This window comes from Lutzomyia longipalpis, chromosome 1, assembly GCF_024334085.1.
Source record: "Lutzomyia longipalpis isolate SR_M1_2022 chromosome 1, ASM2433408v1".
Classification (NCBI taxonomy): Eukaryota; Metazoa; Arthropoda; class Insecta; order Diptera; family Psychodidae; genus Lutzomyia; species Lutzomyia longipalpis.
Genome location: NC_074707.1, coordinates 30,830,377 through 30,844,008, shown reverse-complemented (window position 1 = coordinate 30,844,008; position 13,632 = coordinate 30,830,377). Strand labels below are relative to the sequence as shown.

Below are 13,632 nucleotides of genomic sequence, written 5' to 3'. Positions count from 1 at the left end.
CGATAATGGTCCATCCTTAGGTTCTCGATGGCAACTAGAGAAAGGCAATTGGGGAGGTTCAGGAATATGTCACGTCAATCTAACATGGCCCCAATTAAGCATCATATGACTTTAAGGTGTTGTTGAGGTGAACCCCACAATCCTTAGATTAATAAACAAACCCCATAATATGCGATAGATTGTGTAGGACGATTTGGATGAACGCAAATTTATCAAAAGTGCCCACACGGGAATCCCCCCGGGATGCCCCTCCAGGGACATTCTCCTGACACCACAACATAGCAAACCATAAATACAGAAGAATAAGTGTCACAAATAGAGCGATATTACCACCTCTTGGTGTAGTAGCCCCTTATTCTTCCAAGTCAATCAATACGAGATTAGATTACTTCACGAATGAATGGTGTGCAGAGCATAAAAACAAGTGTGAATATAATGTGCGGGCTATATTGAAGATTTATATGAAGCAATATTATTTTATTCGTCTTTTGGCATCATCCTCTCTTTCTTACGCTTCGATAATAAATATTCAGCTTGTTATGAAATCTAATGCCCAAATGATTTATCTCCACAGGAGACGCATGATAGTGATGGTCTCTGAAATGTGTAGTGGCATTCGCTATATTGCATAAAAGTCTTAATTGGAAGGTGGAATTACTTTTAATTTTATTGGAAAAAGTTAAAGGTAAAAAAAAAAGCTCCACATGACAACTTCAATTAATTTGCACATCACATTCAACAAATCATTCTATTAAGTTGCTAACTTGTCTATTTCGCTACGCCATATAATATTGGAATCATCTCCAAATTTTTTGAAGAGAAAAGAAATAAAATGTCTTTCAAATGTAAAATATATTGTTCTTGCTTCATACCAAATCTTTGGATTTGTGTCTCATATAGTCGCGGCACTTTTATATCAAACAGATGTCATAATCTGCTGCGTGAGGAAATAAACTTGATCGTTTGCTAAACTTCTTTCTATGGTGAATTTGTGTTGAGGTCTCTCAGCCCCCTCCAATGTGAGCCAAATCTTTCTAAATACTGAAGACGATCTCAATATAAAATTGTTAAATCACCAAATTCACAAAAATATTCATGCATCTCGCTATATAAATCGATTAACTTACAAGAAAGCGACAGTCTTCTTTTTAATTTTGTCGGGTAAAAATGAAGTTTTTAGTGATTGTGCAGTGTTTTGTGGCACTAGCTGTCGCTGCACCCCAAGGATACCAATATGGATTACCAAAATTCTCAGGGGATGCTAGTTTAATCGGTGCTGGATCTGGAGCACATTTTAGCTCACTCGGTGGTTCTGGTAGTGCTTCGTCATGTGCGTAAATAAAATGTGTTTTCTCACCCATCTGTGAATGCTATTTATTAACTAATATATATCCTTTTGTTGCTATATAAATATAGTTACATCGGGCGCGCAATTTAGTCACCAACATTTCCGACAATATGCTCCTGAAATCCAAAAACATGTTTACGTCCACGTTCCACCCCCAGAACATGAAGTTCTCGCCGCACCACGAGTTATCAACTTTGACCAGCCGAGAAAACACTACAAGATAATATTCATCAAAGCCCCATCTCCTCCCGCGTACCAGGCACCAATTATTCAACCTCCAGCCCAAGATGAGGAGAAAACTGTGGTGTATGTTTTGGTGAAAAAGCCCGACCCGCAGCCGGATATTCACATCCCAACCCCAGCACCAACTGTACCGGCCAAACCTGAGGTGTACTTCATCAAGTACAACACACACAAGGATATTGGTTCAGATATTCGTTCCCAGCCAATTCCCCATGCACCCACGGCTCACACACAGAGTGGTGCTGGTAGCTCATTGAATCACTTGTCTGCACATTCAAGCAACACTGGGTCTGCATTCACAGGATCTGGCCTATCAAGTGGCTCCAGCCAGTTGAGTGGTTCTAGCCTTGGTGGTTCTGCTGCCTCAGGTTCTCGTGTTTCTGTACCACATACACAATATGGTGTACCTTTGTAAATCACACGTAGAACTTTTTTTTCTTCTATTTTAAGAAACAAAAATTTAGCTAAACTCTTTGTGAATTTTCTTTACGGGAAATTACATTTATTTCAAAAAATTCCCATATTTTCTATGTCACAGACCTTTTATACTGATTTGAGAGAGAGAAAATCAAATTTTCAGTGTTAGGAGGTTTAAATTTAAAATTAGCTACATCATTGTGCATTTATTAATGTGCGAGAGATATTGTAAAAACAAAAAATATAGTAAAAAAAAATAAAACATGTTTTGTAAATGAATTAATTCATATTTTTTTATATATTGTTACAGCGGTGTTTTTGGCCGTGGAAGGCTCTGGTGCGCCCGCTACTGTGGTGAACGACTCCTCAGACATTTTCTCACAAAATAGAAAATTCTCCCTTCCCAAGAAAAGACTTTGAAGATTTTTAGTTTTAAATAATGAACTTTTTATTTCTTTAATCCAATGGTTTTAAACTTTATTTTTATTTCATTTGCTTTAGCTTAATTCAATGTTTAAATCAACTCGTAATTCACTTTTTAATGGTTATTTTGTACTTCAAAGTTTAATGCGTAAATGTAGTGGCTTCGCGAAATGCGTTAATCCTTGGCGGTGGTCTTCGCGGTGATCTTCGCGGGCGGTTTGGCTGTTGGTTTCTTCGGGGGCGTCTTCTGTTGAACTTCTGGGGTTGCGTCGGATGACGGTTTTGGCGGTACCTTCGGCTTTGGTGGCGCACGAGTTTTTGGAAGCTTTACCGCGGAATACGGGTTTGGTGGCTGATATGGGTGTGCCTTGCTGGCTATCGCAAAGAAAAGAACCTCCAGCTGATATTTGTAAATGAGCGCGTGCTCCCGTGGTAATTCTGACAGAAATTGATCGATCTGCTCTAGCGTGAATCCCCACGGAAGAAAACACTGGGTTCCTGCGTCACTCACGTCAATGTCCTCAGAGGATGCCTCACTCTCACTGTCGGAGGCTGAAAGCTCTTCTGCTAAAATCTGTAGTGGTGTATGAGCTTGCCGAATTTTGGGGCCACCGACTGGGGTGCACCCTTCCGCGATATCTGGCGTGGGTTTCTCCACGTCCTTTGTTGATTCCCCTGGGGAAGGCTTCTTGCACGTGTCCCGGATGTTGGGATGCGTGGGCTTTCGAATGGTGGGATCTCCCGGTGCGGTTCCCGGTGGGAATCTGGGCACTTTCTGTGGGCTGTTGGAGCCTGCAATCTTTCGTAACTTTTCACTGGGCAGCACACGTTCACGATTGGGTGCTGCGTGTTCCGGAGGCACTTTCACGGAATTTGGATTTGGAGGAATGTTTTCCTTGTTTGAGGAGATCTTTGAATTTGCACTTGTTGTGGTTCCTTTGGTGGAAGTTTTCTTAATCACACGCGGCGGATCTTGGCGACTGGAAACACCAGCGGATGTTTCAGCCTGATTCTTCTCAAGAGATTCTCCTTCGTAATCTAAAGGACTTTCACGAGGTCCGTGAAGAAATTGGCTGTCTTCGGCGACAGCGTTTACCGCGCACTTTATGGTTTCTCGCGAAATGGGGGTCTCACCAATCGCACGGTGCGACTGGTGGAAGTTTGTGTCACGGTAATTCTCAAATTCTCCCGAGTTTGGCGGTTTTGGATTTGGGGGCTCAGCCTTTCCCAAATGCTGCGCGGTGTATTGCTGATGCAATTCAACTCGTGCCCTTCGGGCTTCACGTTGATGGAATTTTCCACTTGCACTTCTGGATCTCTCGCGTTTATTTCCCCGTTGGGATTTATGCACTGTTGGGCTGCGGAAATGCCCTCCTCTATTTCTGCTATGAAATTCCAGAAACTCTTTCTCGCGTTGAAGGGCATCAAATTCTGCCCGTCGTTCTAATTCACGATACGCTCTCTCCCAATCAATTTGTCCACGATTATTAGCAAAATCTCGGCGAGATTGGCCTCGGGCGTCGTTCCCGGATGTTTCTGCACTATAATTTTCACTCACAAATCCTTCAAAAGGGTAAGCTACTTCGTCATGGAAGCCTCGTGGATTTCCCACGGTTGAATAATTTTCACGATTAAATCCTTTTGCTGGGTGAGCTATTTCTTTCCCGAAATAGCCTCGTGGATTTTCCACGTAGAAATAATTTTCACGATTAATTCCTCTGGAGGGGTTAGCGACTTCAGTGAAGTGGCCTCGTGGATCTTCCACGGCTGAATGATTTTCTCTGCGAAATCCTTTAGATTGGTCAGCAACTTCTATCCCGAAGTGGCCTCGTGGATCTTCCACGGCTGAATGATGAAATCCTTCACGGTCTCTTCCCTTATATGCCCCGTGGGGGCGCTCGTGTTGCATCTCTCTCTCCATTGCACTTTATGCGTCCTCTCTGTTTGACAGCTGGAGCTTAACTGAGAGGACAAAGGATGTCGCGCATGCGCCTTCTCGTGTGCGCGCCCTCTAGCGTGAGTGTGTGTGTGTGTGTGTGTGTGAGTGGCGCGCGGTGAAATGTTAGGATGTCCTCGAAATGTCCTCACTCGAGGGCGTCCCAAATTAAGCACTTTGATGTCTTTCACCCGATTATTTCCGCATTTTCGCGATTTATAATTTATTTAATTGAAAAATTGTGCCACCAAAAATTAAAAGTAAAATGAAATGTTTTTAAGCGTGTTTATGTACACAAAAGGGGCGATTTAAATGTCACGCCGTGACAATATATTTCTTCACAGGCCACGTATCAAAAAATTATGTAATAGAAATTATAAAATAAAATGAATATTTTATAGCTATCTCAGTGAGAGCTTTAAATCAGCAATTTCATGTATACAAATCTTGTATTAAGTTCTTTTTTAATAAATTTTGTTCAAAAATGTTTTTTTTTATTCAACTTAAAAAAAAGGGTTCTAAGAAAAAATCATTTCTTGCTTTTGACCTTGTCCTATGTGTTTGTAATTCTTTTATAGTCTTCTTGGAGGAAATAAAGAAGGAGAAAAATGAGTGTGGTATCAATATATCATTACACACAATAATATTATAAGATGATTTAGTACATAACATTGATTCTATCCCTCATTGATATCCACACATGGTACACCACACAATGCCAAAAGCTGTCTCATTTTATTAACAATATTTGTATGAACTACACATAGTGCTTATATGGCTTATACACACCGCACATACACCCCATAACCTACCCTATTACCCCCCATTACTTTATCCCATAATACGATATATAATCAAACACAATTTGAAATTCATAACAAAGTCACTCTGTGACGAATAACTACTTTCTCTCTCTCATCTATGGTCATTATGAATAGACATTTACATAAAATTGCAATTTTTAATACGAAAATAACTCTTAAAGACGTCAAAAATTGCAAAAGTAGAAGATATATTGGTTAAAAATTTTTAATGCAGTAGTATAGCGATGCTACTTTGGATTTCCCAAATCTCAGCATCTTCCTCCTACATGTGATTTGTTTGCGCTTCTGGCGAAATCTTCACATACTGACTGCATCTTACAGAATCGCAAGATTTCCGTAAAGTAAAATGTTATTACACATTTTATCTCTAAGGAATGAGGTTCTCACAATGTTTATCTGCAGCAAATACAATAGTAGTGTACTGAAAAGTTAAGTAAATACCTGTTTCTTTTTTCTTACAGCCTTTCCAATTTTTTGAAATTGGGAATTTCCATATTTTTTCAATTAATTCTGTTTTGCAATATCCGTTTGGAAAAAATAAATAAAACTGAGTTAATAAGGATTTAATTTTTTAAAGTTTGATCAATTGGTTGTGAAGAAATATTTACAAAATTTCAAAAACATATTTTGTTTATTGAACGAAACTTTCGCATCATTTCTTATCATTTTACTTTACTTCTCAAATATCCCAAGTTATATTCATCTCCTCTTACATTCCGTATATACTAAATATTCAGACTTATTTGTGTACATACAACACTCTGTGCCTTGCTCTCGGTGCAAATGCCTTCAGTTGTGTTGTGGTGCTTCAGCTGGAAATATGGAAATAAATTGGAGTAATGTCGTCTTTATAGAATCCGAAAGACGCGTAAGTTTAAAAGGAATTGCAAAAATCCCTTCATATACATATACCTTCAACATAACCATTATTACAGTTTTCCGCATGAAAATTTTAACTGTGTGTAGAAAGTATAACTATTCTTATGTGATTTACAGTTTGGAAAATATTTTAAATTCCACCGCGGTTGGTGTTCATTTTACAATGTACACAAAATACCTGGCATTGAAATGTTTAGCCATTTGTACGCTGAAATGTTTCTCACCTTTCTTCACCATTTTCCATGAAAATAATATTGATTAATGGACTTTAAATTTGAATGGCTTCATTGGCGAGATTCCAATTTTTTTTCTACACACTTCACCCAAAATTCATGCGGAAAAGGAAAATATTTCAACACGGTCTCATCTTTATTTCCATACTTTCATGAACAAATAAATTGCCATACGTATCAAATAAGACGACTTCTTATCATGCAAACAACACTGAGTTTAATGATTTCACGGGGTTATTCATAAATGTATGAAATATAGAATAAGAAAAAAGCGCTTATCTGCGTAATATTTTTCACAAAATTATTCAAAATATGCTATATGCACGTAATATTCCTATTTTTATAACTTTGTATATTAAAAATTTCTTATTGTATTGTATTGCGAGAAAGGCGCACATTCAAGTACATTTCCTATTTATCTTCTCAACAAAACGGCGAGTCTTTTGAGATAAAATTTATCAAAGTTCAAACAATAGGGCATTCTGCAAATTGATTTCTCACTCTTCCTTTCGTCAACAGCTCATCCTCTCTGAACTGGAACTCCATGAAATACCAGATCCAATTATAAATTTATATCACAACCGAGTAAATCAGTTGGATATTAGTTTCAACAAGTTAACTTCTATCTCGGGAATTTCTCTATTCACATCAATGGAGGAACTGATCTTGGACAACAATCAACTTGGAGACATTACTTTCACAAGAAATTCCAATCTTAAACTTTTATCACTAAACAATAATATGGTAAGACAAAAGGATATGACATATCGCACATAGGCGTCAAATGTATTACATTTGGGCCATTGTTAAAATGTTTATTTTGTTTTATATACAACTTTGCAGATAAGAAATCTGGATTACCTCCTAGAGAATATTGAGAAGAGTTTTCCACGCTTGGATTACTTGAGCCTACTTGGAAATCCATGTTGCCCATTTCCCATATACACTGGCTCAATTGACGAGAAGAAATATCAAAAATATAGAGAAAAAGTTCTTCATTGCTTGCCGAAACTACAATTTCTGGACTCAACACCCGTGAGTTTGTCTGAGAGGATGAAGCTCTTGGAGAAATTGCCACCAATATATCCAGCTGAATGTGACAGAAGTGTTGAGAAATTCACACAAATATCTGGTTTAGTACGAAAGACTTTTTCTAGTATTCATCAAGGTCGTTTTGGGAAAAATAGGCCAACAACTTACAATCCCTTACCGCCAACAGTGCGCGTTGGCCAGCACCGGGGGGCTTATGTTAAATGTAAATTCAAGTATGTGGGAGCACACTCGGAAGGGAATCGATTTATTTTGAATAAAGACCTCTAAACTGACACTTTTATTGTACCAATCCTACTTTCAAACTTTTATGCTTGTACAAACTTTCCTACACTTCGCATCCCGCATATCTATCTACGCTATACATGCTTCTGCATATACTATATTTAATTTTTTACAAACAGAATGATGAATGGTGAGGATAAGATAAACACAAACTGAATCGGAAGCATTTGCAGAACGAGAATTTCCAAAGACCATCAATTTGGATTATCAGAGAAAACCAAAATGAGTTTTATATATCCCATACTATTCGTAAAGGTACTTTTACCCCATTGAATGTGACGCTATATTCTTAGAAATATGAACTATTAAAATTTTAATCAATCTACAAAATTGTCACAGGTTTTAGCTTCAAACGGGTAATGGAGTATGTTCTATTTTCTTGAGAAGTTTTATGCCATAAACTATGTATTTTATACTTAAGCTTGGTTTTTATTTATTTTAGAGCAATATTAATGTACTTATGCAATGGGAATATAGACAATTTTTGGGCATAAAAAGCTCATAGCTTTGAGTCTAATAAAATCTTTACCTATATTTTCATTTAGACATAAAGTTTACTCAAGATTTTCTTTATTTTTTAGAATATTTTGAGTAAAACTTGCCACTATTTTTTTAATAAAGATTAAATTTAATTAAAAGACTTTAGCATAAAAATATCGAGTGAATGCAGATGGAGACGCCTAGTACAACCAGGCGCATCCACTCTTATCTATCTTTATGTTTAATAGACTTTTAAATAAAATAAAATATTATGAAATAATTAACTTTTAATTGAAATAATAATCCCTCAAAGAAATATTAATATTCATTTGAATGCTGTATATTACATAAATCATAATATTCCAAATTATTTAATAAATTTTAACAAGTAGTTAATTGGTAGTAAACCGCCCCTTTCATGGCATTTTTGTGCGATGAAATAAGAATACCAAAGCATCCTCACATCATACATTATTACGAGCATAAATTGCACTAAATCCCACTACAAAAGGACTCATATAACTGGTATACTTATATATTTCATTTGTACGTTATGTATATACATAATGCAATGCAACTATATATTAAAACTACATACAACATACTTTAAAACTTCCAAACAATTTGACAATTTACAACACCCAGGGAAAATAGTCAAATTATGGGTTGTCTCTTTCTAACGCATTAATTTTTTCTATTGCGCTTTCTCGTTCGCTCTCGGATGACAATTGAACGAAATTTAAACACTTCATGGGAATTTCTTCCCTATTGCCATTACATCCAGGAGCCCTGATTGTATAATCTCGGCTATTATTCCCAGGCATTATTGCTCCGGGAATGGAATGAATATTGTCGGAGAGGTGCTTTCTGCCTCCAGATTATGATAATTTGGCGGTAACTGGGGGGGGGGGGTATGCTACTGCAAAATTTTGAATTTTTCTTAGGAATCGTGGTCACTTCTTCTTGCTATTGATGGAGTGACCTCCGGATTAAGGATCTCATCCCAGAATTGTCATATCCTGGACAATCCTGGGATTCTGGGGCAATTTTTTAATTTTTTTCCAGGATTAGTGGTCACTTCTCATTGGTAATGATAAAGTGATCTCCGGATTGGGCATCTCATCCCCGGATTGTCCAGGATGTGACAATCCGGGGATGAGATCCCCCCTGGTACATCCCGGAGGTCACTCTATCATTAGCAAGATGGAGTGAACACAATTCCGGCAAAAACCCGTCATTTTGCATCTGCATCCCAAATTTGTACAAGAGTTTTCATATCTCCCATACTGAATTTACAATGCCTTTACCTCATTTAAAAACCAATTTTTCAAAGGACCCCAAAACCGTCTTGGAATTTCACATAAATCCAAGACATTTTACGTTATAATAAGACCGTAAATCTCTATCGTAGAATACAGAATCTTGGAATATTTTTATCCAAGTCTCTTTTGACAACTCTATTTGTAAATCTTTATTTTGATTTTGATTCGTATCTCAGAATACTAAAAGTCTTGGAAGTTGTATGAAGAAACAAGATTTTTAGGTTATGGTTCGACCGTAAATCTCTATCTTAGAATACCAAATCTTGAAATATTTTGAATTTCCAAGATTATCCTGAAAATTTCTTGGAATTTTAAAGTAGAATACCAAATCTTGGTTTTTTTCTTTATTTTGATCTTTATATTTATCTTAGAATACCGCCATATATTTGCTTTCTTTGTCTTTTACACGCCAAATTTCTCCGAATAAGGATATGGATCCTTGATTTAACAACTCCATAGTTTAGCAAGAAAGACGCTGAAGTGGCGCTCGTAAATACTTGAGTGATTAAATACCACTTAAGTTCGCGAAGAGCATACTTGAGTGTAATCGATCAACACTTCCTGCTAATCAATTTGGAAAAAAGAACTTTTTGCTTCACTCTCAGTTTCAGTTGCTATAAACTGAGTTATCTGCTAGACAGTTTTTTTTCTTCTTTATTTCCTGCGCTTTACGACCGTGAATGATAGCATGAATAAAATTCTCTTTTTATATTATTTTTTAATCATAATATTCTAATTAGTGCAATTAAAATCTCTTAAGTTTATTAATTTTAATTGTATGCACAGTTTTTTTTCCCAGCTACGTCTTAAGGACTGGGGTGCAGTGAGTTAGCAAACATAATTGTTATAGCCCTGAAGTAATAAATAAAATTAATTCAAATTCTATTAAATAAATAGCGTCTTCTTGGAAAATTCTTATTGTACGATTTTCTCTCAAGATTCTTAAGCGTCTTGAGACCCTTCTGGTTTCATACCACCCCAGTTTTTTTTATTTATGAATTTATTGAGTGAAAAAAAAAGAACTTTAATACAACGTTTTAACAGTTTTTTTCGTAATTGATTTAAATTCTTTGAAAGACTCAAAATCTCAGAGTACGGCTCTGCTCTTCTATCAGAGTTTGCGCTCGAGTTCTGTTAGTATTTGCTTCTGACCACTTTCTGTTTCAGTCACCACAGACAATTTGCCAGCAACACTACGGTTCTCTTCTGCATCCAAGAGCTACATTTTTTTTCTAAACTAAATTTTCGTGAAAATATTGCAGTGAAATATGGCTAATCCAAATCAACAAGTTGTTTATACTAAGGTAATAAAACTTTCCAAAATTAAATTATTTAATTTAAAGTTATATTTTGTGCTGAATTTTAGAATTTTTGATCATATGCTTGACTTCAAAAAAATGAAAGAATATTCAAATTAATATTCCACGCCCTTAATAAAAGAAAGACTAAAGAGATAATTGAAATCTTACATAATTCCAGCTCTTCATTAACAACGAATTCGTGGATGCAAAAAGCGGCAAGACGTTCCCAACAATTAATCCGGCAAACTGTAAGAAGATAGCTGATATTGCCGAAGCTGATAAAGTACGTATAAATATGTACAACGTGTTGTAAAGTAATATATTTGAGTTTTTGTGGAAGAGGCACGCAATAAAAAACACACCTAATCCTAAAAATAGGAAGATGTCGATGCTGCTGTGGAGGCTGCAAAGAAAGCATTCGCCCGGGGTTCCGAATGGCGCAACTTAGATGCTTCCGCACGTGGACGTCTCTTGTACAAATTTGCTGATCTCGTGGAGAGGGATATTAACATCCTGGCCAACTTGGAATCCTTGGACAATGGCAAACCCTTTGGTGATTCCGTTTTTGATATAAACTGCGCCATCGATACTTTCCGCTACTATGCTGGTTGGGCTGATAAAATCCACGGCAACACCATCCCTGCCGATGGGGCATCACTTACACTCACCCGAAAAGAACCAGTGGGTGTTGTGGGACAAATTATCCCGTGGAACTACCCTATTCTTATGTTGGCTTGGAAATGGGGACCTGCAATTGCAGCTGGATGCACAATTGTCCTAAAGCCGGCTGAGCAAACTCCCCTAACTGCCCTACACTGTTGTGCTCTCGCAAAGGAAGCTGGCTTTCCAGCGGGTGTTATCAATGTAGTACCTGGTTATGGACCAACTGCAGGACAGGCCATTGCTGCGCATCCAGGCATTCACAAGGTTGCCTTTACTGGATCAGTAGATGTTGGAAAATTAGTCATGGAAGCTGCAGCCAAGTCGAATCTAAAGAAAGTTTCCTTGGAACTTGGAGGAAAGAGCCCGCTTGTTATCTTTGATGATTGCAACTGTGAGTTTTTGCTTCAATTTACCAAATTATTTTATTTATTTATCAATTTCCTCTTCTTTTCTTTTCCATTTCAGTGGATGAAGCCGTTGAAATTGCTCATAATGCAATTTTCGCCAATCATGGTCAAAATTGCTGTGCAGGAAGCCGCACTTTTGTCCAGGAGGGCATTTACGAAGAGTTCGTTAAGAGATCAGTTGAATTGGCGAAGAAACGTAAAGTCGGTGATGCCTTTGGGGCTGATGTTCAGCAAGGACCTCAGGTGAATGATATGATTTTCAACAGGATCCTAAAGTATATTGAATCAGGGAAGAATGAGGGGGCCAAAGTGGAATTTGGCGGAAAACGATGGGGAAATCAAGGCTACTTCATCGAACCAACCATCTTCTCAGGCGTGACTGATGGCATGACTATTGCGAAAGAAGAAATATTTGGCCCTGTACAGAGCATTCTCAAGTTCAAGACGCTCGAGGAGGTCATTGAAAGGTCCAATGCCACCAATTATGGGCTAGCTTCTGGAATTGTAACAAACAATTTGAACACCGCATTGGTTTTCGCTCAAGCTGTTCAAGCTGGATCAGTTTGGTAAATAATCTTGATTTTTTTTTAAAGGATTTCTTCTGAAGAAATGATTTTTTTCCTTTCAGGGTTAATTGCTATGATGCTGTTGTTCCTCAAGCTCCATTTGGAGGTTTCAAACAATCCGGAGCTGGGAGAGAATTGTAATATAATTCTATCATTTTCAATTTCCAAATTATTAATTACTCTTATCTTTTCAGGGGTGAAGATGGGTTGGATTTGTACTTGGAAACCAAGACAATCAGCATCAAGTTGCCAACAAACAACAAAAAATTCACATAAAATATGGAAAGAGACCCAGCTATGCTATTACAACCAGAACTACCATATTTTCTTCTAAATCCTAACTTTGTACGCACATATTTTTGAATAAAAATATAATATTTTGCATGTAGTTCGCACAGGTGATATTACTTGACCACACATTAATCAAAAATGCTATATCAATTTATTTACTAATTTATATTCAACGAAATTTTTAATATTTTACTCATCTGCATCATCCGGAGGTATTCCTAGTTCAGCATTCGTCCATTTCGATGGATCCGGATAGGGGAATTCGCCCTTTTTTGGAAAAAAAACAAAACAAATGTATCCGGAAAGAGGAGAAACTTGCTAACAAAACTCACGGTTATGTGTTCAGGTTCATGCCAGAGATGCCACAGAATCCACCACCACATTAATCCACCAACCAAGTGCGATCCAATGACAACCGACCGGGGATGGGGCGGAGCGGCAGTGCGATAGGACCAGCTACAGAATGTTTTTGAGAATTACATAACATAACCTGTAATTGGAAGGATTTTCTTTTATTAATCTACTCACGCGTGCCCGCGTCGAACCACTTCCTTCTGTGTGGCCCCATGGGTGCTCCTTAGAAGAGCACTCGCAACACAGCGCCCTAAAATTGCACTACGCGACGATATCATCCCTTTTCGGTCCTCTCAATATTGACTTATTTTTATTTGAACTCCAGCACCGAAACAGCTGATTCCCGAACCCATCCGAAGTTTTCCAAAACCCACCCGAAAGCTAAACCGAAAATTGAATTAACGGTTCTGTGTGTAAAATTCGATTAACACTTCAAATATTTTGGAGGTTTTTTAGAGTATAAAAGCTAGAAATTAAAGAAAAATTAACTTAAATTTTTAGAAAATAAAGAGTGCAAAAGATTTGTAGATTTATAGATTATTTAGGTTTAGTTGGAAATTCTTAAAAATCATTTTTTGATACAACCAAAGCCAAAAAGTCTTCAAAATTG

General features: G+C 37.3%; 4 protein-coding genes across 4 annotated transcripts; 3 read left to right on the top strand and 1 right to left on the bottom strand.

Moving 5' to 3' along the window:
- The first annotated feature begins 1,138 nt into the window (after nucleotides 1–1,138).
- On the top strand, nucleotides 1,139–2,273 carry LOC129785892 (uncharacterized). Its single transcript, XM_055820559.1, has 2 exons — nucleotides 1,139–1,330; nucleotides 1,417–2,273. Exons 1-2 carry the CDS (start codon nucleotides 1,168–1,170, stop codon nucleotides 2,004–2,006), a joined length of 753 nt encoding a protein of 250 aa, XP_055676534.1. The 5' UTR covers nucleotides 1,139–1,167; the 3' UTR covers nucleotides 2,007–2,273.
- A 3,705-nt stretch (nucleotides 2,274–5,978) lies between these two features.
- LOC129785893 (leucine-rich melanocyte differentiation-associated protein) lies at nucleotides 5,979–7,628 on the top strand. The gene is made up of 3 exons (XM_055820561.1): nucleotides 5,979–6,059; nucleotides 6,823–7,047; nucleotides 7,147–7,628. Exons 1-3 carry the CDS (start codon nucleotides 6,012–6,014, stop codon nucleotides 7,621–7,623), a joined length of 750 nt encoding a protein of 249 aa, XP_055676536.1. The 5' UTR covers nucleotides 5,979–6,011; the 3' UTR covers nucleotides 7,624–7,628.
- Nucleotides 7,629–10,592: 2,964 nt separating this feature from the next.
- LOC129785846 (retinal dehydrogenase 2) lies at nucleotides 10,593–12,765 on the top strand. Its single transcript, XM_055820491.1, has 6 exons — nucleotides 10,593–10,744; nucleotides 10,920–11,024; nucleotides 11,120–11,795; nucleotides 11,870–12,377; nucleotides 12,440–12,514; nucleotides 12,572–12,765. The coding sequence occupies exons 1-6, from the start codon at nucleotides 10,709–10,711 to the stop codon at nucleotides 12,651–12,653; spliced, it is 1,482 nt and encodes a 493-aa protein (XP_055676466.1). The 5' UTR covers nucleotides 10,593–10,708; the 3' UTR covers nucleotides 12,654–12,765.
- Nucleotides 12,766–12,796: 31 nt separating this feature from the next.
- Nucleotides 12,797–13,358, bottom strand: LOC129785926 (NADH dehydrogenase [ubiquinone] 1 beta subcomplex subunit 2, mitochondrial-like). Its single transcript, XM_055820595.1, has 3 exons — nucleotides 13,197–13,358; nucleotides 13,001–13,124; nucleotides 12,797–12,935 (listed from the first exon to the last, which is right to left on the bottom strand). Exons 1-3 carry the CDS (start codon nucleotides 13,298–13,300, stop codon nucleotides 12,858–12,860), a joined length of 306 nt encoding a protein of 101 aa, XP_055676570.1. The 5' UTR covers nucleotides 13,301–13,358; the 3' UTR covers nucleotides 12,797–12,857.
- Between the last annotated feature and the right edge of the window lie 274 nt (nucleotides 13,359–13,632).